At 53.7% G+C, this 25,718-nt stretch overlaps 1 protein-coding gene across 3 annotated transcripts; it reads right to left on the bottom strand.

Moving 5' to 3' along the window:
• Window positions 1–1,565: 1,565 nt before the first annotated feature.
• Window positions 1,566–25,686, bottom strand: LOC119563969. 3 transcript variants are annotated; one of them, XM_043532051.1, is made up of 11 exons: window positions 25,468–25,686; window positions 18,702–19,014; window positions 11,782–11,852; window positions 10,191–10,253; window positions 9,419–9,540; window positions 8,929–9,027; window positions 7,959–8,124; window positions 6,022–6,086; window positions 5,258–5,353; window positions 2,280–4,733; window positions 1,566–2,218 (listed from the first exon to the last, which is right to left on the bottom strand). In XM_043532051.1, exons 3-10 carry the CDS (start codon window positions 11,816–11,818, stop codon window positions 4,473–4,475), a joined length of 909 nt encoding a protein of 302 aa, XP_043387986.1. In that variant the 5' UTR covers window positions 11,819–11,852; window positions 18,702–19,014; window positions 25,468–25,686; the 3' UTR covers window positions 1,566–2,218; window positions 2,280–4,472. The 3 variants fall into 3 exon arrangements, with proteins under 3 accessions (XP_043387986.1, XP_037737458.1, XP_043387987.1); XM_037881530.2 differs by lacking the exon at window positions 18,702–19,014; XM_043532052.1 differs by lacking the exon at window positions 25,468–25,686 and having other exon boundaries at window positions 11,782–11,853; window positions 18,702–18,874.
• Between the last annotated feature and the right edge of the window lie 32 nt (window positions 25,687–25,718).

Raw genomic sequence — 25,718 nt, 5'->3', positions numbered from 1 at the left:
CTAAAGACAGGAGAGCGTGGCTTCAATTAACAATTGTCACAATCGAGTTCCAGCTGCACCTGTCGTGGCCAAGCAGTTATGCAACAAAACACCTGCCTTTGTTCTGAGCATTCTCTCATGAGGCTGGGGCTACCCCCTCCCTCCCATGCTCCCATCATGAGTGAAATGGTGTGGAGGGGGTTAATTCTTCAGTGCTTTCTGTACCTTCAGCATGTGTGAAGCTGCTGACTTAGAGCATTACACAAATGTGAGACCATCCCCAGTCTGAGGGACAGGAATCTGACCCCAGGGGAATCACTGCTAAGATGGGAGAGAAGAGGGCTGCTGCTGAACGCTTACACTAGCTATGCCTGTGAGACAGCCTTTGGGTGGGCGGGCGGGGTGGGGAAGAGTAGAAAGGGGTTGGCCAAAATATTCCATTTGCTTAATGTTATTGGGGGGGGAAATTCTTATTTGAAGAAATTAGGTGCATTGTATAGAGTGTTATAAATGAATGGCTGGGCCCCCAGCAGCATCTGCTGAGCTGGCCCAGGCTGGAGTGGAAGTAGAGGGGTCAGAGATATTAGGAAAAACCTTGTTTTGCCAGTAGGCTGCTGTAGATGTTTTTTTCCATCTGCCCTAGAGGGACACTGAATTCCTAAAATTCTGCAGCTGTTTCTTCATTTTCTAGAAGCCTGAGAATGTGGCGCCATTTCACGTTTCGTCTCTTCCAGGTTTTGGGAACGATTAGGGAGTAAATATCCCTCTTCTAAGGTAACGCCCCAACTCATTCCGTAAACAAACAGCGGGAACATTCCTGGCTGTAGGAGAAAAGGACACCTGCTGCTCCAGAGCCCAGGTTCCTGCTAGCTCCTGAGCAGAAGCTCACAACAGTGGGAAGGGAGGAGGCAGACTGCAAGGAAAGCTTAGCCTGGGGATTGCAAACTATAAGAAGTATCCGTAAAATGCTGCAGGGGATGTTTGTGTGTGTAATTTATGCCAGCTCAAGTATAAACATGACATTAAGGCCTGCCAGCAGCTGAGGTCTGCACCCAAACAATGATGACAGGATCTGTTCCTCTGAAAGGCAGTTGTTAGCACAGTGTGAATTTTTCCACTAGCACTAAGCAGTGTCCTGCTTATGATTTGTCATAAGCTAGCATTTGAGGTCTGTAACAAATAAAAACCCCACCTTTGGGGTCTATAAACACATCAGAACGAGTCGGCTGTGGACTAGGCTGCAGGAGTCCCAGCACAGAGTAGGCAAGGCAGTCATGGGAACAAGGAGTCCTGCACAGAGGAAGGGGCACACTGGAGACTTCAAGGAGTTTGGTTGAAAATAATAACCGAGTCCCCATGCCAGCGAGAGGGAGGTCGCCAGGCACTTCCTAGTTTAGGCTGCAACAGCAATGAAGCGTTTACTGTACACGTCGTTTCAGCCACATTCATCACCCAAGGGCCTGCCAACCACCCTCCCCCACTCCACAACTGCCTTGAGTCACTGTCTCCCTGACTTCCCCAGCACGACAAGCCCTGAAGCAGGCTTCAGCCATGGCAGAAGATCGCCTCCAATAATTAAACAGGGAGGTTGATAAATATATTTATTTATAACGCCTCTTCAAAGGACAGATTCTGAAAACAGAACAACAGAGTACAACAGTCACAACAGAGCTCATATCTATCATCAGCTATCAGCAATCTCTGCCTTGTGGTTTCCAGCAAACATAATTCAGTCACTTAATCAGTATCAGCTACATTTGGTGCAACAATTGGTCGCAGCAGATTCTTTTAGACACAGACTAATCCCGGATTAAAAACATGGCTAGAATGAACAGTCCCTTAGGATCCTGGTTCTACTTTTATTAGTCACCCTTTAGACAGTAAAGGCTCCGGGACTGGCAAACAGGCTCCTAAGACATATGTGCCACTTTTGGAGGAACGCTGTTTCCTTGGGTAAGATTCTAGAGAAGAAATATGGTGTTCCTGATTCAGCCCAGCCAGGCAGGAGACATTCCATCATCAGGGTGGTTATAAGCTAGTTATTGAGGTCAATGCTTAGAAAAGCTACATTACAAGCAGGTCACTACCCCAGGTGGACTTTGCTTGTGCCTGGATTTCTGGCAGGATTTTCTGCCCTTTCAGAGGCTTCTTCCACCCCGTCATTCTTATAGCTAGATGCATGGGCAGTGGGTGAACCACAGGTCTCGGGGAGGATAGCCCCTGACCTGGCCCACCCCTTCTGCCTGAGGACCTGCCCCTCCCACCCTCCTTCCCACCCCGAAACCCAGAGCCACCCCCACCAGGCTGCCAGAGCTGGGTGGCCCCAGACACCCCAAGTCCCAGCTGCCTTACCCCAGCGGACTTCCCAGAAGAGCAGCAGCCTGCCTGAGCTGGGGCCAACTAGCAGCAGGAGGGGGTCCCAGGGCAGAGCATGGGCAGGGCCACACGGGGATGTTGGAGAGGCACAGCATTCCCCAGCTTATTATCCGCACCGCCCATGCAGGATGTCATTCATTCCAGGTAATCCAAAATCTCAGATTAGTAAAGTCACACGGCCGTAGCCCCAGGATGCTTCACTTTGTTTGAAGTCACACAGTCCTACGGGTTTTTGGCAGGGAAGTGGACAGCTTTGCAGCCTGCTTAATGCACAGGCTGTGTGTCTGCTCTGTTCCCCTTTGGATTTCACAGGGAGAGGCACAATCATGGGGGTTTAAGGTTCATTAAAAACATAAGATTCCAAAAAGAAACGAACCGTGAAAGTTAAAATAAGGCTTAGAGGTCGTGCATGGTACTTGGAAACAGCAACCTATTGCTATTCAGAACTACTCGAACGAGCTGACTTCAATCAATCAAAGAATCAGATACACTAATACCAGCCAACATTCAAGTCAGCTGGGCCAGTGACTGTCAGCAGCGGGGCTGCCACCTCAGACCAAGTCAAGGTCAGATTTGTGCTCTCTGGCCTATGGAGGGTGGTGAATACGTACAGCTAGGGGAACCAGGGAACTACCACCTTCAGGGGTCAGTGGGGCCATTGATTAGTCCCTGATGTGGGGCAGGGTTTACCAGGATGCTGGGAGACTGGCCTAGCCTCAGGAGATGTTAAGACAGGAGGTTCTACAAACTTGGCCGTTAGGAAGATGCCAATGATTTCAGCCAACAGCTCAGGCCAGTTGGTTTACTGGCCAGGGCAGCTCTTGGGTTAGGAATCCAAGGGTGTGTCTACACTTAAACTGCAGCAGCTCCACTGTAGCACTTCAGTGCAGACACTACCTATGCCAACGGGAGGGGTTCTCCACCTCCCCGAGAGACAGCAGTTATGGTTGAGGGAAGGACTGTTCCATCGACCTAGCATTTTCTACACAGGGGTTAAGTCGGCAGAGCTACATCTCCCAGAGGTGTTTTTCACATCCCTGTGAGACGTAGCTATGCCAGTGTAAGTGCCCAGTGTAGACCAGCCCCAAGTCCTGCCTTGCCCCCTCTAGCAGCATGTTCCCTTGGTTAGCAGAGGCACCTTAGCATAATGGAAAGCTCTCCCTGCTCGGATACTCCCATTACAGTGTTTTCCTTCCATGGGGGAGGGCTGGGGTGTGTGTGCAGCAGAGGACTGTGATTTCACTCAGACACCGTCCCCGCTACACAGACAGCTGCTTTACATACAAACAAGAGGCGTGAACGGTGGCAGAGTAATTCACAGAGTCCCCTAGTGGCTGGAGCTTGCCCTCTTCACCCCCAAGAGTCAGGAAGAGGTGCTGGCACTCAGAAGGGAGGGGGTTTCACTGTGGGCTGCCCCTCAGCAGCTAGCCAGCTCCTAATCCGTTCTGCACAGACAGCGCACCCAGGAGTCAGTCCAGCGAGCAGCTGACATCACTCCTGTGGCTAGAAGGAAGCATGTGGCACAATGCCTCCCCTCTCCCCAGGTCCGGGAGCCCCACATCCATCCCCATGGCCACTAGTTTCCACCCTCCCCTGGATCAAATTGGAGAATTCACATGGGAGAGACTAAGGGTCTGTCTACACTGCAGTAGGACACCTGTGGCTGGTCCGTGTCAGCTGACTCAGGCTCGTGGGACTCAAGGTGCGGGACTGTAAAATTCAGTGTAGAGACTGGGCTTAGGCTGAAGCCCAGGCTCTAGGACCCTCCCACCTCCCAGAGTCATCTGACAGGGGCCAGCAGTGGTGTTTTACTGCAACGTAGACACACTCTACAGGTTCAGTCAGCTGCACTCGCTGGGGTCTGTATTTCACAAACACCCATGGGTGCTAGCCACTAACTTCCGTGGGGCTAGCCAGGCCCGCACAGAGAGGAGAAGGCCTGCGGTTTCCAGCGACCTCCCTTCCTGTGATGCTGATTCAATAGATGGAATTTTCTAGCCAGCCTTAGCTGAATTTAAGAGGTACAGAAACCCTAGATCTTGTGCCAGTTTTCGCCAATATAGTGTATGCCCCTGAATCCTTCCCTAGTCAGCCTATGGAGCTCAGAGGGTCATTGCTTAACCCTGAAGGAAAGTGGAGAGACTGTAATGCATGACAAGACCCACACCACAGGCCAGGAGTTTCAGGAGTGGGGCCAGAGCCACCTGCCCAGCGCCATTGAAGTGCACGTTGCCATCCAGTTTCAGGCAGCTAGTTTTAGGGGTAGCTTGGCAGCATTCCTGGTAACAGAGGGCAGCTGCTCCTCTGGCACAGACTGGGCTGGCGGTCTTGCAGACTTTGCTACATCCAGCCACGTAATTTGAGCCAGTCTTCTTCATCTGCAGGAAGGAGACAGACATTAGCAGTCTTGGGCTTTAGCACCCCTCTGGGTTCTTGCATTCTTGTTAATGGGACCAACTCAAACCCCCAGGCACATCCTCCTGGTTCAGAGGCAGAGGATGCACAGAGTCAGCTTTAACAAAAGCTGCAGTGCCCATATCACTACCCTAGTTGAGGCGCTTGTTGGAATCTCCAAGAGGTCAAGGACAAAGAGAACCACAGAGACTCAACTACTCCCTGCCCCAGGTGTTTGTCCCAGGGAAGTTTGCTGTTGATGACTCTGCTTTAGCTGCTCTGTGGAAGAAGCACTCCAGAGCTGTCAGGATGGCACAAGATCCACAAACATCTCTATGCTGCAAGTGCTGACAAGAGCCCAGCATCAGCTGTGAAATGGCAGCACTGACGGAGCAATGCCAGACGGAGCGGAGACCTGGCCTGGAGCCCTTCAGTCCTGCTCCATTCACAACTCTAGTTAAGAGGCACAGCTCAGGGTGGTTAAAGAATTGCCAAACAAGTCCAGTACCTCACAGAAGTTGTATCCAACGATGCATTCAGCAACAGACTTCTGGCCTTTGAAGCATCCAGCTCCCTTACAGGAGAAGGTTGTGCACACTTTCCCCTACAAGACAGCCATGAAAGGCACTGTGAACACCCATCACTCCAGAGAGCAGAGCTACCAGAACAAGGTCTGACATTTACGTCACTTTCCTTTTGCCTGGTCATTATGAGACGCTTGTGTGAGGAGCTAAAAGTCACACAGGGAAAGCAAGTGGTCCCAGGGACCCCAGGATCAGCAGATTGCCCTCCAAGAGCCAGGTGGCTGTTGGGCAGTGACTGGCACTGTACAGGCAGTTCCAGCAAGCCCAAATCTTCGTTAACAAGACCACCTTTCAGGGGCTGGCAGCCACATTTTACAACATTCACTGTCTATCCAAATACAGAAAGATCAAAGAAAAATCAACTCCCAACACCCAAAGTTCACTAAAATTGCACCCTAGCTGGCAAGTGCCAAACCCTCCTCTGCCTCCACCCTCATGGAGGGGGCTCTGCAGGGTTCCATGGAGATAAGCAAACTCCCAGCCATCATCTGGGAATCTCTTCCACGCATCAGAGGACTGAGATGAAAGCGTCCTGTTATGGGGGTAATGCATGGCAGTTTGAGAGAGAGAGAGAGAGTGTGTGAGTGTGTGTGTGTGTCAGTTCATGGCAACGCTACGCAGCGTAGGACTCCCACTGGTGCATGCCTACACAGCTCTGCAGTCTGATCATTCTGGAGACAATACTTACATTCCTGGGAGGGGGCTTCCTGGTGGTAGTTGTGGGAGCTGGAGTGGTGGTGGGCGGCAAGTCACCTGAAAGAGACACGAAAGGAGACTGGTGAGACAGAGCTATGCCCTCCTGCTACTCTGCATATCCATGTAGCCTTGGGACCCAGGTCTAGAATCCAGAACACGGCCAGAGAGCGACACGCCCCAGTGGAAGCTGCTAGAGTCATTTTAACATGGGGATTTACATTAGTGCACTTCAATACAGGAGACAGGTATTCAGCAGCCTCATTCCAGAATGTGAACCACATCTGTTACTTCCCCCCAACCCCTGCTCTCCCTACCAAAGCTCAGGTGTGTTTGGTGCCTAGGAACTGCCAGGCCAGGCCAGGCATCTCTCTAGCCCAGTATCTGGTCTGACAGCACCTTGGAGACAAATTCAAGAAACCCCCACAATGGACATCTGTGAAATGTCCCTTGTAGGCAGGTTATTTCTTTCTCCAGTAAGGATTGTTCTCTGCCCCAAGCCCTTCTATTTTTTGCCCCAGCTAATGGAACTGTGGATGTTTTCATCATCCAGAGAAGTGTCTAATCCTTTGAGAAAAAGTCTTGTCACATTTTTGGACTCTGACATCTTGTGACAATGAGTTCCACAGGTTAGTTAGTGATCATTTGGTCACTAGTTTCACCTTGGCACAATGGCAGTGAGTGGTCTGGGGAGTGGCTGAGTGAGCCAATCAGACTCCTAATGGGAATCTGAACAGGTGGCTAAGTCCAGCTATGGGCCTGCGTGCCCCCCAGGACCCAGCAGAGCGGAGTCACTCCCAGGGAGGAGACCTGGAATTCACCCAGCTTGTGGGCCTGAGAAGAACGGAGAAGCAGGAAGTGCTGCACGATCCCGACAGCGGAAGAAGAGAGAACTAGTTTGTTTACCCCTGTGGGATGGAATGAGGGAAATCAGGATACGTGGGAGGCTCTCGAGGGGGCGAATGGGCGACTGTGATGCAGCTAGAGGAGGCAGCAGTAAGAGAAACCCCAAGTGCACGCAGGTAAGCCACCACGACAGCTCTGCCCACTCCACCAGGGCTGCGAGACCCCACAGCCTGTGGGCATCAGGCTTTCCTGCCAAGACATTGCAGGATGGCTTTTCCAGAGAAAGCACCATTAGAAAGCTACAGTGCTCCTAGGAATCCGGTGCCTGGCCTTCGCGAGCGATCGTAATTCAGTTAGTTATCCTGCAAGAGGCCTTCCTACGGAATCCCTCTGGCCGAACCAGAGCCGTCGGGAATCCAAACCCCCACAAGCACCAGAGCCAGCTCCTGAGCCAGACTCTAGGGCCTGGATGGGTTCTACGCATGGGAGGGACAGGCACCCATCACTGCTACCCATGGCTCTCTTTGGAAGTGGAGGGTCTAGATGCCTCTGCTGTTGTGGCTTGCCTCCAGAAAAATGTGTTGGATGGAGACTGCTGTCACGTAGGAACTTCAGCTACTCTATGGCCCCTACGGGCTTCAGAGCCCCCGCAGGGATAGACTCCGATCCCGCACCACACGCACAGAACCCAGCACTCAAGGTGAAGCCCTCTTAGTTGTTAGCAGCACGGAGCCTATGACTTTCATGAGAGCAGGTCTGACAATCCACCAGAGGGCCGTGATCGCTGCCATGCATCAGCCAAAGGGCAGGGGAAGATGGTGAGAGTACAAAATAAACCCACTCCTCCACTCAGGTGGCAGGCGCCCCAGGCCCACCCCACCATTCCAGCCCTTCTCCTTCTGCCTTAGAGAAACAAAAGCCACAATGCAGGTAGGGCCCTACGTGAGAGACAACACACGTCAGTCTCTGGCCACGTGCAATAGAATGAACCCTTCTATTTGCTGAGGGAAGCAAAGTCTCTTGCTCGGAGTGAGAAGCCCAGTGCAGGTGGCCAGTGGGCCAGGCTGTTCCCAGCAGGCGGGTTACCGTAGGTGGTGGCATTGAGTTGCAGGCACTGGGACGAGTTGCAGCACTCCAGGATGCACTTGCTCATGCTCACGCTGCCGTTGGTCACACACATCTCGGTGCCGTTCCCGCTCCCACACTCGCTGCTGCACTTGGCTGTGTAGTTTGTGCTGTTGAGACGATAGAGCTGCAGGGACAAGGGAAGAGCCAGAGCCACGTACTCGAGATGCTGTCAGCCACCCTTGGCCCACACACCCAGCACTGGTTTAGGGGGCGGTGGCTGGCGGAGCCACAGAGCTCATGGTGTGGGGTGGGCTCATCTCTGCACTCCCCCATGCCACTGAGAACAGCCTGAAAAACTGCACCAGGGATTGCTCTGGGCATGCTGGAGCCAGGGGGAACCCCCGGAAGGGGACACACCCCGATACAGCTGACAGACGGCTCTGACAGCAAGGAGAAATTGGCAAGCTCCAAGGCCAGCTAGTTCTATCCCAGGGAGCAGGTCATGGGAGACACCAGGCTACGATCACTAAGCAAAGGGCAGGTTTAAGAACATAGGAGACAGGATGGAGTTAAGGAGGAAAGGATGGGGGTGGGGAGGGGATGGACAAACCACAAACCAGGGTTAGGAGAGAGTGTGACAAAAAACAGTCAGAGCAGGAATAAGTGACAGACTGTGCAAAAGGACAAGAACAGGAGCTGGGCACAGGTTTATAAGCTCTGGGGTTACCAGGCAATAGGCTGGCGAGGAAGGGAAATATTGTGACTCACATTGCATCCTCCTCCCCCGCCTCCAAAACACATCACAGCAACCCAGGGCTTGGGACGCTTCTATGATCTCCCTCCCCTCCCGCAGGCAGAGCCGAGACATCAGACAGGGTGCTCTCCCAGGGTCTAGGAGTGCTGCACCAGGGCGTTAGTGCGAGCAGCTCACTCATGCAGGGAGCAGCAGAGGTGACTGGCACAGTGCCCACCCGGAGAACTCCCCTACCTCACAGTGAGACTCATTGTGGCAGGTCGCGGTGTCATTGGCATAAGCTTCCTCCTGGTAGCATCTCTCTCCAGAGCACTGAAAACTCTGGCAGGTGATCTGCGGAAAAAGCACACACACGCCGAGGGCACCTCTCTCACTACAGACCTGCCCATGCCAGCCCCACGCTGGCAATGCACCCAGCAGCGCTCCTCTTGGCTGTCATTTGCTGTGGCCTTGCAGATCACTCACTGCCTCTGGGAGCGTCTGCTCAGCTGCCCTAGGATGGACTCTGTGGGCTCATGCAGCACCAAGAAATCCAGCTTTGGGGGAAGCCTTAATTGTCAGCTAGGATAGCTTCTTATCAGCCGCCCCCCAGGAGCTCCTGCCCTCCCAGCAGAGCTGCAAAGGAACTCTGCTCTTCTCTCGCCTCCCCACTCACACCCCTCCCACCCCTCTGGGCTCCTGGCAGAAACCCTGGACAGTATTTGACCGAAGGCAGTTTCCTTACAGGTGTGTCTTCTGTCCCATTCGCAGAGTAGTTGGAGACCATACATGTGCTGGAAATAGGGGAAATCTCTGGAACAGAGGGGGTGGTGTCGAAGAAAGACACGGCAGGAGGAGGGCTCGTCTCTGGAAGGTAGAAGGTTTCCAAGTGATAAGTCATCAGGAGGGAAACGTGTCTTGTGCTCATAACAAGTTGAGAGCTAGGTGTCCCGAGAAGCTGCAGCCCTGCCCTTGCATAGCATGCTGTCTGAGGGGCTGTACAGAAATCGGCAGGGAAATCATGTGTGGGATATGGAAGGTACCAGAGGGGAAATACTCTAAATGTGAGTGTCTGGGGAGCCAGAGATGACGTGTGGACAACACTCCATTGCATGACTACTAGCATCAGCGATAAACACATGGCTGATTTTACAGCTCCTCCCTCACCGCTGGGACCTCCACTGAAGGGGTGAGCCTGGCCCCATAACCCTGCTCACCAGTGACGCTTTGCCTAAGGAGAAGTCTTTCCTAGAATTAGATCTGCATCAGAAGGGAACAGGCTGGTAGCTGGGGAGGCAGGTTAAATCTGGGTTTCCTGGAGCTCTAGCAGCTGCATGGAGAGAAGAGCTCGGCACACAAATCAGAAACGCTGAGATTTTTCCTATGTGTGGTTTCCCTTTTGCCCCCACCATACGCATCTCGGACAGGGCGGGGCAAGCGTCCAAACAAAACCACCTCTAAAGCAGTTTCCTCAAAAGGCACCTAGAGTTCTCCCCATTGGCCAGTCTGCACCTCACCTGCTGATCCAAGGGGATTCCAAGAGCTAAGATGCAGAGTCAAAATGCAGAGCAGGAGGAAGCCTGGAACAGAGAGAGGAGATTGCACAGTGCTGAGCTTGTAACACCTGCTGCCAGAGTTACTCTACTGCAGAATACGCTGCACTAGGGAAGTGTCAGTGTTCTCACACTTGGGCTCCAAGGCCAAGTCATTTTGAGTCACCGGCTTTAAAAGTCCTGGCAGAAGGGGATGTCTGGGAGGCACCTCTCTCCTACCCAGAGGAGTTTGCATGGGGGGAGGGGGGCTCACCCTTTGGAGTCAGCAGGCACAGCGGGTGCAAGCAGGAAATGCTGCAGGACCCTGACCGTGGTCTGGAGACAGCAGCTTTAGCTGGAGAGCCAAACTCCCTCCTCTTGCACAAACCCCTTAGAACTGACTGTCCTTGGACGGCTCTCTTCCCAATTCACTATTTTTGCTCAATAAGAAGACTAATTAATCACTTGTCAAGGCAGCGTGAAGGGCTCCCTGAATCCAGGACTGACACCTCCAGGATAGCCCCAGTCCCAGACAAATGCCCTGTGGAGGGCAGAGGGAGCATGTCGCAGACACAGAACAGCAAGGCTGTATTCACTGCTGGGGTGAGCTGTAGGCATCGCACCGTTTACAGGAAATGTCACCAAGGCAGCAGCGTCTGCTTCTAGTAACTGAGCAGGATGCAGCCCTGAGCCATCGATTCCCAGGGGGAGTGCACTGTGCAGGCAAGGGGAGTGAATACCCTGCCATTCCTCATGCCACATGACACAGCCATTGTCTAGAACTGTAAGGGCTCAGCTGAGCCATGAGAGGATGTTATTTGTGGGCCCTTTGAGAGGCCAGAGGAAGCAGCTCTCACCAGCCTGGGCACAGCCTGGAGAGCAGAGGTGCCAGCATGGCAGAGCATCACAAATCTTCAGCACAGCAGATGACCCCTCGTCGCACTGCTGAGTTACCAGGGCAGGGGGCGGGGCTGCCTGGTCCCCGATGCGAGGGTGCTCTGGTAGCAGAGCCTCTCCCACAGCACTCGGGGAGCTGCCTGCTGTCTCCGAGATCCCTGGCAGTCACACCCCCACTAACAGCTGCTCCCGCCACAGTGCGTCAGTGGGGCTCACCCCAGCACGTCCACATCGTCACACGGGAGCGTGCACACGGTGTGTGGGGCACCCACTGTCACAGGGTGCGGGAACAGCAGGCTGAGACTGTAGCTTAAATCACATGGCCAGAGGCTTTGCGCAGTACCTGGGCCGCTGACCACACTCGGAGGCCACTGGTCTGGGACACTGCTAGTGCCAGCTCCGCAGCCCTGTGTTTTCATCTCTCCCCCAAGAACACCCCTTGGAGGCAATTCGGCTTCCATGCTGCCTTATTCCTCCCATTTGCACTGCGGGCCACGTGTCCTGTGGTGAGACTGGGTTTGGTTCGTTAGTAGTTCCAGCACCAGCTACCGAGCGGCCAAAGCAGCCTGAAGGCAGACGTCTGAGGGGGCAGGGGAGGAACATTTTGTCATATAGCAGGTTTGCTTTTAACAGGCTGGGATTGTCACTGACACTTTGCCCCTGAAATGAAGTCACTTACCTCGGCCTGGAGCAACCCGGCATTCCCAACTGGCCATCTTCAGCCAGGGAGGCGCTCACACCAACAGAACCCTGGGGGCGGGGAAGGGAAGACAGAGTAAGAGCTGCAGCTCACTGCCGTGGGACCCAACTGCGAACGTACTGCACCCACGAGACAAACTGTTCCGGACCGACCCAGCTGCAGCTCCCTGCGAGCCATAAGGCTCCAAGGCCAGCGGCATTCCCGTTTATACTTTCCTGAGAGGGCAATTCAGAGCATCTCAGGACCTTGTCAAATTTCAGAAACTCTCCAAGACTGGCAGTGGTCCTTCCCCTGTGGAAATTCCCCAGGTCATGTGCTTAGATCACGAAGGAATTTGGGCCAGTGAAGCGCAGGTCTGGCCTCTCAGTTGTCTTGTGGTCAGCTCTCCTCATGGGCCTCATTATCTCCAGCAGGGTTCAGCACCTGCTGCCCCACCACTCGCCAGAGCATCATGTGGGAGAACCAAGCTCTCCTTTGACATTACGCTCCTAGTCCTTGTGCCTGAGCCTGCCCCACATGGCGGGTGCGTTGCACAGTCCAGTGACACCTCTCAGAGGCCTCATTCCAGGTTAACAGCCTCCTTATCTCAATTGACTTTGCCTCTGAACCGAACGACATGCCAGTGTCAGCACGGAGCGTTCTTTCACTGCGTCATTTCGCCGATCCTCCGGCTCGCTCACCGTCTTAAACTGCCTCCCAGCCCTGCCATGGCGCCTAGCCTGGGTCAGCAGCCAAAGCCCCCTGCCCCCTCCAGCAGCTCCACACTGGGAGTGTCACGTCTGCAGCGTGCCGAAGACAGACATAGGGGCACAAGTTTAACATCAGGCTAACGCCGCAAGGAGGCCTAAGCCAAACGGGCAGCATCTGATCTCGTTCAGAAAGAGCTTCCTGTTCCCACCAGACCTGCCGTGGCTGCGCTCTCCAGCCTGCTGCACAGAACGGCTGCTGGAGCCAGGGGGCTTCGCTGCTCGGTGTGGATTACGCTGCGCCTGTGGCTACACCAGGGTATTTGCAGCTGGAAGTAGGGTCAGTGCCTCCCTCAGTGGTGCAGCTCCACCCGGGTAGCAGAGCAGAAGCTCCCTGCCTGCAGGGGGCACGGGAGAGCGAGCTGGCTGGGCAGCCCTGCTGTACCTTCCCACCTGGGCTCAGGTTCCAAATGGAAGTGCCCCTTGCCGGCCCCTCAGCTCCATTGTCCCCAGGAGCCAGCACAAACTGCTCCTGCAGCCCAGCTCAGCAGGGAGCTTGAGGAGCCAGCTTTGCCCTGATCACAACCCGAGTCCTACATTCAGATACACGGAGGTGCTTCCGGGGACAGTTTGGGGCTGCAGTCTGGTCAGAGAGGCTATTCAATGCAGCTTTAGTAATACTGGAGAGCTCCCATGGCAGTGGCTGCCAGAGAAGCAGAGCCCTGGCCCTGGGGTATCTACCAGAGATAAATAAGACCCACCCGTAGGAGGGCTACACACAGTCACAATTCACAGTGCTGGCTAGTTGGGTGAGTCACCCCAGGGAACAAAAACAAAACCGTGCGACTTGCAGAGCGAACCCTGGTTAGCCCAGCCCATGTCCACACTACGGCCATGGCACTGCAACCAGGCTGCTGTAGCACAGATGCTTCTTACAGCGATCAGGGGGTTTCCGCGATTCTGGTGCTGTAAATGGCAGCTGAGTCAACAGTCGCACCCTTCCATGGCCCTAGCTGCGTGGATACCGGGGGTTAGGTCTGCACGGCTGCGGCTCTCAGGAGTGTGATTTTCACATCTCTGAGTTCTGTAGCTACGTTAGCCTCACTTTTTAGTGTCGGTCAGGCCTCAGAGTTCACACTCCTGGAATGGCGGGGCCCAGTGCTCACTGTTCACCAGTATCCGCACAACGACGGCTCAGCCATGGGCAGGTAGCAGACAGGAATCAGAAATTCAGCCAGAGACCCAGGAGGCCTCCGATTCATCACTCCACTCTAGCTATTCTCCAAGGTGCACTTTCGACCAGTCCGTCAAACCCAGAGCTCCCCACCCCTCTCTGGATGATTCTGGCATGGCTCACGCCGGGAGTTCTGCCCTTTCTTCATTTCACCAGACATGTTTAGGGCTAGTCCAGCTTCCCGATCAGCCCTCCTGGGGGACGCAAGTCCCGCACTGCCACACCAGAGGGGCAACTCTCCCTTTCGCAGGAGGCTCCAACCTGATCCAGTGTGACAGAGGTGTTCCCAGAAACACGCAGGCAGACTAAGCAAGAACAGGCAGCTCAGCTCAGTTCGCCCGGCTCACCTTCGCCCTCGCCCCTAGCTCTGCACCCAGCTCCGCTCTCCCTTTGCTGAGCCTGGGAACTTAATTCGGCTTCCCCAGTGGGCTCAAGCTGTCCCTGCTCCCACCTGTGGCTGCTGGTGCAGCTCTCGCCTCTCACGCTGCTGCTTCCGCTTCACCCAGGGGCCCTCGTCCCCCTCGCTGGTTTCTGAGCCGAGGGGCAGAACTGCAGGAAATGCCCCTGCAACCACCCTGCTCAGGTGCAGCAACCGGGGCCCTTCCAGTCACCGTGGCAGCCGCAGCAAGTCAACAAGAGCAGAAATGGGCCTCAGGGAGCAGCGCTCCGCTGGGGCGGACGGTCAGAGAATCTGCCCACGTCCCAGAGCTCCCCTCAGCGTCCGCAGCCCCGCGGCACCATGTTAACATCTGCAGAGTGCACAGGCCAGGGGCGCTCCCGCCGGCTCATCCCAGGGAGAACCACATGGCCCTGAGCTACAGGTATGGCTGCCTCTAGGCCAGCGGGACAGACCTGCCTGGGGCCGGCAAGGCAGTTCCCTCACTCACAGCCACCACCTCCTCCCCACTTCCCGCAGCCGCAGAGGTGGGGGGCTCCCTGCCAGGAACTTGCACTCAGGTGGCCCATGCTGCATTCTCTTCTTGTGTGGCCAGGGGGGCTCCTCCATCTCTGGGCTAATGACCTAGGCCCTTCCCCCCACTAACACCACTGGGTGGGCATTCCTGGACACTGTCGTCCAGCAACAGAGCCACGCTCTGCTTTTAACCTCAGAGGCTGGGCTACATGGAAGGAAGAGCAGGAGTTGGGACTAGATAAACTCTGGGGTCTCTCAGTGCAGATTCTTGTCCTCTGTCACACTGCAGCTAGGGGAGCAGCACAGGGTATTGTGCAAATCCGGGGGGATCGGGTATCATGTTGGCGATTTAGGAATGTGGTGATGACAGAGATTGTTCAGCTGAGCAATATTAGGGCCTAGCAGACGCAGCACTGGAAAGGATGCAGGCTCAGACCTGGAGTCTAACCTCAAATCTGGCACAACCATCATTTTGTTTCCTGTAAGGCTCCCCAAACTCATCAAGGCTGCCATAGCAACCAGCCAGCACCGTCGTCCAGGGGCTCAGAACGAAGTAAACACACATGGGAGCCCCCGTGCAGCTTGGTTGATATAGCGACATTGTGTTTGCTTGAGTCTCACAGGTAATTCGTAAAGCTGCAAACAGACCCGGTGGGCAACGCCTATGGGTTACTGTGCTGATAGGCATCGGGCAGCAATTAGCTTCTTCTATTCAAAATAAAGACGTGAACAGCTGGGAAAGAGGGGCCTCTCTGCCAGGAATGAGTGAGCCTATAACTACAGTGTTAACGGCTCCCACGCAGGAAAGGAAGGGGCTGGTGAAATGTCAACTCTGATCCTGCACTCCGCACGCAGGCTCAACCCTCTGAACCCTGCATTAGGGAACAGTCGCCCCATCACACTTCTCTTTGGGCAGAGATGAATCCTACTTGAGAGTGTAATGATCTCATCTTTACCCAGTGGCCTTTATGCAGAAAAACCCCAGAGTTGCTAAGAGCTCTCCCTAGAGGAATCACTTCACCCATCTTTAAAGTGCAACCAGCTCTGAGATACATTTCACAGCAAACAGCAACACAAGAGTCCAGGGCAGCAAGGGAAGACAAGTGCCTCCCTCATCTACGTGAAACTGCAGGAGAGGGGAGTTACATGAACAGCAAGTAAGTATCCGGTCTGCAGTTTGCCAGGACACTGGGATTTACATGCCCCAACTCCCAGGAAAAGTTCCAGTGAGCTTGAAGACAGGAGAGGGCAGATCTTGCCATTTGTTACAGCATCAGTTGAGTTATGGAACACACTGGGCTTGCATCTGGGTTCCCTTCAATCCTATGGACCAACAGAATCAGCAGCATAACTCTCCCCCTCTCTCCTGAATAGCTTACTTTACTTTTCACCTTTCTCCAACTGCCAAGGCCGCTTTCCTGGTGGATGGGCTGATGGGAGGTCTTGTGCCACGCAAAGCAGACCAGAGCGAGGGTAACAACCACTGAGCACACATACGAGACCTCATCTCTGACACAACAGCTTCATCTTTCACTAGGCTGCAAACCTGATTTAAAGCTCCCATAACTGACCCTTGGGCCCCAGTTTTAGGACATCGGTAAAATATCAGCTATCAAACCAAACCAGAGGCTCTATGCTGGCCACAAGGGGCCATGGCCCCAGTTTACTTCTCATCCGAAAGACGGCCTTATGCCCAGCTCGCAGGACATAGTTCAGTTAAACCTGCTGAGTCCCATTCTGGCCCTTCCCGTTTTGTTGCCCCACTGAGAGCCCCTCCTGGAGATAACGGTGCAGAATTCATTAGGTGACAGCGCTAGCCCCAGAGGCTAAGGGAACCAGGTGCAGGCAGACCATGACAGGCTGGGTTTAGCTCCAGCTCACTGACTGATATTCCCACTTGCCCCATGCAGAAGGCTCAGGTGGGATGTCAGGGGCACATAGGCCTTTTGCCAGTCCCCTGCACACAGGGATTTTCACCTTGAATGGACAAGGGAAATACTAGCAAGAAAAATGCCCATTTCCAAACACACCCTTCATGGCCCCTTGGGGTTTAGCAAAGAGCAGGGCATTGGGCCTGGTAGTTCTGGAACATTCACAGCGAAAACCGGCTCCACTGAAGGGAGGGAAACACTTTGGATTGTAAAGAGCTGTACTGTGCTGCCGAAAGTGGAGTACATTGGACTGACGCCACGGTAAACGGCAACATCCCTTCTGCATTCCCCTTCTCAGCGAGGGGCACAAAGAGAAGCTGTCTCCCACTGCCCTGGCGTGCCCAAGCCAAGCATTTCCAGGACAATGATTTTAATGGTGCCACCTCTGCATGGGTAGCTCCGGATGCAGGCTGCTCAGAGAGGCAACCAAGTGCAGGAATCATTGCTGCTGAGAGAGCAACACTGGCCAGACACGTGGGCCTTGCACGGAACGACCAGTCTGCACACAAAAGCACCTCTGGCCTTTGTGCAATGATGCCCAGATAAAGGTTGTAACAGGCTGGGTTCCCAAAAGCCACCCAAGGAACATGTGCAGACGCATTTCTACTCCCTCTGCTCGTTGGACAGGAGTCTCGCTATAAACTGCCAGTGCAGTTTCTCAGTACAGCAGTGCTGGAGCGACAAAGCCAGCCCAGCTGGCCCAATCCACCGTGACCTGGCCAGATACCAAATCGAGCGACCATCGGTCAGATCCAGCGAGGCAGGGATACGGGGCCCGGTGCACTGGATCAGTGAGGCTACACAGGCCCATTGGTCTGATGTAGGATGGCAGCTCTTGTGGGCAGAACTGGTTTATTATCTGGAGGTGCTGAAGCAGATTCCCAGCACCGTCACTCAGTGCATTCTGGGGAGGTGGCACCCAAGGGGCCCCATCAAGCAGCCCTTCAGGGATTACCTTAGAACATGTCCAGATGCCTAACTCCTTCCCACCAGGTGTGTGTGTGGAACAAAACCATCACCCTCCTACTGCCAGCTCACACCTTGGAGCACACCCTGGAGCCACGGCTGGTTCTATGGGAAGGGGATGGTTTCCCTACGCTGATTGCAGGGAGCCTAGCACGAGATTTTCTACTGAAAATTACTTATTTATTTATTACAAGTCTTGCTGGTTGCCTCCACCCTGCCCCCACTCATAGCAGGAAGGGGTCACCCCCAGCTTCTAGGGAACCAGGCAAGCCTGTTGCCACTGGTTACAGTTTTATCAGGAGTCTGGCTATATTTGGCATTTCTCATAAACCCCCAGCTCCTGGAGTCCAGTGATTACATGAGGATCTCAGCTTTCATTTACAGTAAATGTCTAGCCCTCCTGCCTGCGAAAGAAGCTGAAGCTATGAATCCTACAGGCTCAAAGACCAGACAGAAATAAAAAGAAACCAATTTTTTTAAGAGCTCTTGATTGTGAGGGCCTGGCTCATCCTTTTTGGGCAGTTAGGGTTGGCAGAATTGCCTCAGGGTAGTCAGAGACAGCCACTCCAGCTAGCCCTGACTGCAGCCACTTGTCCAGTATGAATGAGATGGAAGCCAATACCAGGTGAGGTCCCCCTTCCTACGCCATCCTCAGCCTTTGAAACAAGGCAGAACCCAGCAGCTCTTGCATCTGGACCAGGGCAGCAGATCTGGGCCATACCAGGGTGGAGGCTGGAGCTCACTTCAGGAGGAGAGCAGGGAGCGATCAGATTAACCTTTCTGAAGGAAGGGAGCAAGCTAGAAATCAGCTCTGGGCTCATGCTGAGCCGAGCTCTGTTAGGAGCAGAGACAGTCAAAGTCCTGGGGCCATCTTCCTGATATACGGCAACGCACCCAGAGGATCTCTGGCACTCTGGGGCTGCACAGTGAGCTCCAGTGAGGAAGCCTGGTGGGGTTTTGACAGCTTTGGTCCCTGCTTCCCCACAGGCTCTTACCAAAAGACCAGCCGCCCCTGAATAACGCACAGAGGTGCTGGAAGTCTCCTTCCTCACATCCCCACCCAGCTCCAGGAGAGATTACAAAGAGTAAGGGTCAGGCCCAACCACCTGAAAAAGGGGGCTTCCCCGCAAGGCAGGGCAGGGGAAGGACAGCACATTGCATCAACTCACCTGCCTGTCTGCTCTCCGCAGCCGTGATCGCCCTGCAGGAGCCGGAGTGGGGAGGGGGGTGCCTGTGCTCGGCAACAATTACTGCCCGAGGTGCATGCAGCACAGGTGCTTCACTCTGGTGGCTGGCAAGCAGCCCCACCTCCCCGCCCAGGAAGAGTGGCTCAAACCATTAGCCAGTGAGAGGTGTTCGTTACCTGCCGCTCCCAGGGATGCAGAGGGCTGCGGGGTCCAGTGGAGGGAGACAGGCACAGCTCTGGGCTGCATTAACCAGCGAGAAAGGAAGTTTCTGAACGTGGACAGCTCACGAGCCAACCTGTGTGACAGCAAAAGTCCTGAGGGGCTGCAGGTGGGGAAGGGTCCCTGTCTCTCAGACAGGTAGCACAGCCAGAAAGTGAGCTCTGTCTCCCTCCACCCCAAGGCCCCAGCAGTCAACGGGAGAGCGAGGGAGGCAGGGCAGGTTCCACAGACACTTCACGGGTCCCTGCACAGACAGCTTTACTTCCCTGCCAACAGTAACGGGCATTACGGGATCCACCCTGCCACATGCACAGAGCATGGCGCAGGAGGAGTGGCCAGTTTGCCATCTATGAAATACAGATCTCATTACACCACCACTTCTCCTGCCTCCGACTCCATCCCCCCTCCGCGGAGTCAGAGGGAACAAGACGGGGGCTACGAAAGAACATCACTGTGCCAAATGTAGCACTTTTCCATATGGGGCAAACAGACTAGGCTGGGCAGGCAGGCTGGCTCCCAACCCCCCACGCTCAGTGCCAAGGCAAGGTAACCTGCCCTGGAAAATAGCCAGCCCCTGGCTATTTCCAGCACCTACACAGGTTAATACAGCCTCGCTTGGCCTGTAACAAGCAATCTTCTCACCCAGCTACACCCTCTCAGTTATGGACAGGCCAGTCACATGGACGACTCCTCATGGTGGCACTTCAAATTCCTTGCACTTGGGAATCCACTGTCAGAGCACCCACGGAACTGGGGAGTCCTCCACACCTGCCAGGGGGCTCTAGGGACAGATTCAGCTTCCTTGGGCACTCAGTCCTGAGCAAAGAGGGCTAGTAAGAGGCACCTACACGACCATGATTCTAGGATTTAGTGCGGACAACACAGCCAGACGTCAGGCCCTGCTCCGAAGAGCTCACCCTCTGACCCACAGCCAGGCCCACAGGCTCACTCACATCCGATCGCATGTTCTCTCAGAGGACACATTGCAGAGGAGCTAAAAGGCACCCCCAAGGGCTTAGCAGGTGCAGTTCTCCCAGGGCAGGTTCTAGAGTGGGGCTGGGGACTTCTCATTCAAGGAGACTAACTGGTGGCCCCAGCTGGCTCTCCCCACTTCCATCTGCCTGCCCCCCCACCCAGTGCATGGAGCTTTCCAGGGCTTGTACAATATAAGAACGGCCACAGTGGGTCAGACCAATGGTCCATCTATCCCAGTATCCTATCTTCCAACAGTGGCCTCTGCCAGATGCTTCAGAGGGAATGAACAGAACAGGGCAATTACGGAGCAATCCACCCTCTGTCCCACACTCCCGACTTCTGGCAGTCAGAGGCTTAGGGACAACAGAGCACGGCTGCATTTCTCATAAAACCCAGAAGTTTAAATATCTTCGTTCACTGGAGACCAGGTGCCATTATCAGGGGCAGCCCCTGGGGACGCCTCCCACATGCACTGCTGAATGTAACCATCAGCAGAGCGGGGAGTACTGGGAACAATTTTTGGCTCTCTGCTCACAGCAACTGTCTGATCCAAAAATGTCTGCTCAGCCGATCCTTTTTCACCAGTCCCCAGCCAGCTCCAGCCTTTGTACACACTGCCAGGGCAGAAGAGGCAAGAGAGGTTGTCCTGACAACCATTAATCACTGTCCTAGGTGCATATGCTATTAGGTTACCTGTTCCCTACTCTGGAGCTGGAGGGGGATGGGTGCAGATGAGCCCAATTGCTTTAATCCCAGGTTCTTTGGGGAATGGGAAGGTCTTTGCTGCAGTAGCTTGAGCCATCCCATAGGGGCCGCTGTTCCTAGTACTCTGAGCCTGTGAGATTTCGGACTCAGATTCTTTCAGCTGCCTTGGCAAAATGGTTCTGCAGCCAGCCCAGGGGCAAGCAGGACTCGGTCATAGCGCTGCAGGCTAGGAACGGAATACGGAGCGGTGAAGGAGCCTGTGAAGGAGATTCTTGTACCTTGGCTCTTGCCATCTGATTCTAAAATGGTATTAAGCGCTTGATGAAATCCCCGTACCACTCCCAAGCCCGCAGGAGGCAGGGCTGCCCTATCCCCGATCACAGATGGTCACTGCGAGTCCGGGACACAGCTAGGATTAGAATCTGTGACCCAGCTCTGCGCTCAGTCCCCATCCCCTCACTGGGATTGCAGTGCCATTGTGTGTGTTACCAAGGGACGCTTGGCTAAAGCTGGTATTTTCCTCTGCACTTGGCATGACGTGCGGGACTTTCCCTGCTGGATACAAACCTCACGCTGTTATCCAGCGTTCTGCTGCTTTGACACGAAGGGACTGCAGCAAAGTCCACACAGGGACTGCTGTCACCTGCTCCAGCCTGCCCCCCATCAGAAACTGCCCTTGCCCCAGCTCAGCTACCGCTAGGATCTGAGCACAAGGGCTGTTGCCTCTTCCCCAGTTCATCTGCAGCCATCTCCCTGCCCACCCCAACATGGGAGAACACCTTCACTAGATTTCACTGTCCCTTCAGAGCCAGGAACAGGGCTGGAGTAATTACAGTAATCAACCTGTCCAGCCAGACTGAATTAGCCTTGATTACTCACTCCCTTTCTTCCCAGACCTGCTCACCCTAGGGAGCTCTGGTCACTGGGATTTTAACGTAGCAAAATGAGCCAAACAAGTGTCTTATTAGGATCCAGGAAGTGGGAGAAGCCCGCCCACTGCTAAAGGATCCCTCCCCAGCCTAAGAGGGGGGTCCACAGGACCTGGAAAACCAAATAATTACGGGGGACAACTAATGAACAACAGGGACAGGAGTGCGGTCAAAGGGTCAAACAAAGGGACGGGGACACGGAGCAGAGAACCCCGGACAGCGCCCACTGCTCCTCGAAGGCGTCAAGGGAGTCAGTGGATGCCGCCCAGAGGAACTCTGCCCGGAGGCGTGAATGGACGGAGGATCGGAAATAGGCCCCACAGTCACAGGAGACTCCATTGGCCAACCTCCTCCCCCTGGTTTTATAGAGGGCTACTTTAGCCAGGGCGAGGAGGAGGTTGACCAGGAGATCCCGTGACTTTGTAGGGCCACGGACAGGGAGTGCATAGATAAGGAGGTGAGGGGAAAAGTGCAACCAAAATCTTAACAAAATATTTGTGAGGAGCCGGAATAGGGGCTGCAGTCTGGTACATTCCAGGTAGACGTGCGCCATGGTTTCCCTCATGCCGCAAAAGGGCAGGTGTCCGGGATTGGGGTGAACCGCGCCAAGTACATGCCCGTGCTCACGGCCCCGCGAAGGAGCCGCCAACTGATATCCCCGGCGGGCCTCGGGACCAGGGTGGAATATAGGCCGGCCCACCGGGGAGCCAAACAAGTGTGTCTGGCAGGCATAGGAGCCCATGGGAAACCCTGTACTTGCTGCAGGGGTAGAATACAAGCCCCATCTGCTTGTCTCAGGACAGCAGTACTCCCAACTCCTAGGAACATGCTCTATAGTGATTCTCCATAGTCCTGCCTCACCTGTGAGCACTGGGCTGCAGCTAATCACTGGTACAGTCTTGCTCTGCACTTCCCCCTAGGGCAGCTTGTGTCACCAAGCAAGGGGGCAGAAGCACACTGGCTGGAGAATGGGCTGAGGTGCCACCTCTGGGGTTCAGCTCTCTGGGAACAGCAGCAGCTCACGTCCTGGCATTTCCTGATGGAGACACCCCTACAGGGAGACTCTCCTCCTCCCCTCCCCCACCCCCTGGAAGTATGAACTTTCCCTGTTTGTCACATACTGATCCAGCCCATCAGGCCAGGCAGTGCCAAATCGAGTGTGACCCTCCACTCTAGCCATGTTCCCTGTAATCCAAAATGGGTTTGGTCCTTTCCAGCCATTCATTCTGCTGTGAGCTGGGAGATGACAGAGCTGCCCATTCAGCTTGGCGTGAAGCCTGTTTCTCTTAAGCACAGTATGTGACTATTCTCCCTGTTTCAATGGAAAGCAACACAGCAGGGGCAGCTGCATACACTGTGGCATCAGAGAGGAAGGCCAATGTTGCCAGTTTTGTTTCTATTGGCCCAAGGGGGGGCAGCACATCATTCCATATTAAACACATAGATATTAAGGGTTCCTGTTTCAGGATCAATACTGGATGTATTTTAAGAGGGGTTAGCACCCGAGATTAGGGAATTACTCCATTCAACCATGTTCCAAACAACCTGGAAGTTAAGCTGTGCATATTCATTGCATGAGACACCATGGGGCATCTCACTGGCTTAACCACACCTCCTCCTGCAGTTTCCAAGTTTCTTCTAGGACAGAATCCTTTTCCCTGTGTAACTGAGGGGCTTTGCTCAGACCTGCTCCAAAGCCTGCTGAACCGCCTGACCTTTCCCCAAATATGAGAGTTTTACAAGGGATGGTGAAGCCTGAGCACTCACTGAGAGCAGCTTTCAAACTACATCCTCGCATAAGGGTTTGAGATCTGCACTGTACTGTTACCTCATCCAGCAGCTAGATTCTAGCCAAGTACCAGAGCAAGCCAAACCACACATGCAGTCAATCAACAGCAGGAACTTCAAACACAGACCTGCTGTGCACATAGGGGAGAAAGTTACAAGTTTCTGCAGGAAATTCTCAAATCAATTTTGAGAATTCTGGCCAGTCCATAAACAGAGTGATGAAACTGCACAAGTTACATGCTAGAGACAACTGGCCTGGATCAACTTCCAAGACAGTGGCTGGGGTGCCCTCTGCTGATTAATTCTGGGACTTGCTGAACTGACACTGGCTGGCAGATTGCATATTTGCATAATGATGCCACTTTGCCAGAGAAACTGCAGAGCCGACTGTCACTGCCGACTGTCACAGTTCAGGGCCACTGTACCTGTATTTCCTTGCTGTGTTCCAGCAAAGGCACCCACTCTTGGCTTCCAGCTCCCCAATTGTTGCCTCTCCGAGATGGAAACCCATGACTCTCTCCCTTCTGACTGGGGTATTTCCAGGCTGCACCATTCCCTGGCCTTCACTGTGTTACCCCATCAAAGACAGTCCATCTAAACAGACCTGCCCGCTCTCTCTTCAGAGACAGCTAACAGTGTAATTGGTACAGTTACAAGTGCCACATGGGTCTCTCTATGCAAGCCTACTGTATTCCTAAGCAATACAGAGAAACAATAAAAATAGTGAAAGAACCCACACATATGCTAATAAGCTTACCAGGGGTCCCTCCACCCCTAAATCCTAACATGTCCCCAAGTCCTCCTTCAAATCCTAACAGAGGGAATTCTTTGTGGTCACAGCCTCAGCTCAGAACAAGCACACTAATAACATGTTCAGTTTACCCTTTATACAGGTCTGGAAACTCCAGACGAAAGACCCCTGTAGCAGGTAATTAGCATACAATGGATCCTTCTCCCCAGGCCTTATCTTCAAAAGCTTCGCCTTGGAGGGGAGAATGTGCTTTTCCCTCACCCCAAGGTATTTCCTAGGAAATCCACTTCACATGTAAAACACCTCTGAATGTCCCAATCCCTTCCAGTGAGGACATTAGTCTCCTCTCCCTTCTAAAGAAGTGCCCACCAATCACAATCACACATAAATATTTGCATTTCCAATACAATATCCCCCAAAGGTACTAACCCTAAGTAGGGTTTAACTTCATTCAATAATGTTTCTTCAGGGTGTTGTCAGCCTGTCACACTGACACCCACCTTTGCTCTCTGGGAATGGAATAAGGAATTGAGGTTAGTTTGGGACCTTCTATTGTGTCTTCCTCATTTCAATATGCTACCATACTCAGACAGCAATCGCCCAACAAAAACACACCACCAGTCCCCAAGGAAAACCCTAGGTAGAGGTTCAGACACAGGGTTAGCCTTACTGAACATGGGGTTTAATCAAGTTTAATCAACCTAATGCAAGCAGCTTTATCAAGGAGAGACTACGCCTCACCGTGCATCCTCTGCTTCCCCTCCCCGAGGACTAGATGAGAGATTTCTTTTTTCTCCTCATGGACATACACTGTTTGAAACAAACACTCGACCACCAAATTATTGACCTGGGCTCTCCACATTACAGGAGAGGTTAAAGCTGCCTCATCCCCTCAGCCCCTTACATTATTCACTCCAAGCAAACCCCTGCCCAGCCTCCTGCATTTCCCTCCTCAGTTCAAGCAGCTTTGCAGCGCACTGACAGCACAGTGCTCAGGAATGGGCTGATGCTAACACAGCTTTGAGCCAAACACGTGTAGTGCAAGGCAGAGATTCAGCACGTTCCATTTCCCAACAGTTCATGTCAGATGTTCAGGAGCAGCAAGACTAGAAAGGAACCTACACGCTCGACTCATACGCTGCCATTACTGCGGTTAATACACTACCACGAGGCTGGAGGTTGTTTTCTTGTAGTACAAGGTTAGGGGGACCACCTAACCACCTCAAGTGCAGAAGCCTCCAGACACTCACTCCATTGCAGCAGATGCTGTCATGTTTTTGATCAAGAAAGCGAGGGAAAAAACTCAAGAATGCTGATAAAACTGGAAACTCCCTTTCACACTACCTGCTGCTGCTCTTCATTTTCCTGCAGTGCCACTCACCAGTAGCTCACCAGCTTCTTAGCGCCCAATTCCTCCTAGAGTAACTGCATGGATAGAAACCAGGACTGAAAGGGAAAACAAGAGTCTTATTCACATGGCTCAGTTCAGAGTCCTGTGGACCTAGTGCTCACTTTAACTTGGGATGTTCACGGGTGGTTTTTAAAAAAAAGTCAATCCCACCAAAGCAGCTCAAAGAACTGGAGTGTCAGAGAAGCAAAGATATTACACTGGGAGTTGTGATCTCTAATAGC

Source organism: Chelonia mydas, chromosome 19, assembly GCF_015237465.2.
Source record: "Chelonia mydas isolate rCheMyd1 chromosome 19, rCheMyd1.pri.v2, whole genome shotgun sequence".
Lineage (NCBI taxonomy): Eukaryota > Metazoa > Chordata > Testudines > Cheloniidae > Chelonia > Chelonia mydas.
This window is presented reverse-complemented; position numbering and strand designations above follow the sequence as displayed.

Bases quoted from the DNA above. Each gene is read 5' to 3' on its own strand.
- LOC119563969 (XM_043532051.1), bottom strand. From the start codon at position 11,818: ATGGCCAGTTGGGAATGCCGGGTTGCTCCAGGCCGAG. The intron at 10,254-11,781 runs GTAAGTGACTTC...TCTCTGTTCCAG, and splicing joins CCGGGTTGCTCCAGGCCGAG to GCTTCCTCCTGCTCTGCATT. The intron at 5,354-6,021 runs GTAAGTATTGTC...GCTGTCTTGTAG, and splicing joins GGAAGCCCCCTCCCAGGAAT to GGGAAAGTGTGCACAACCTT.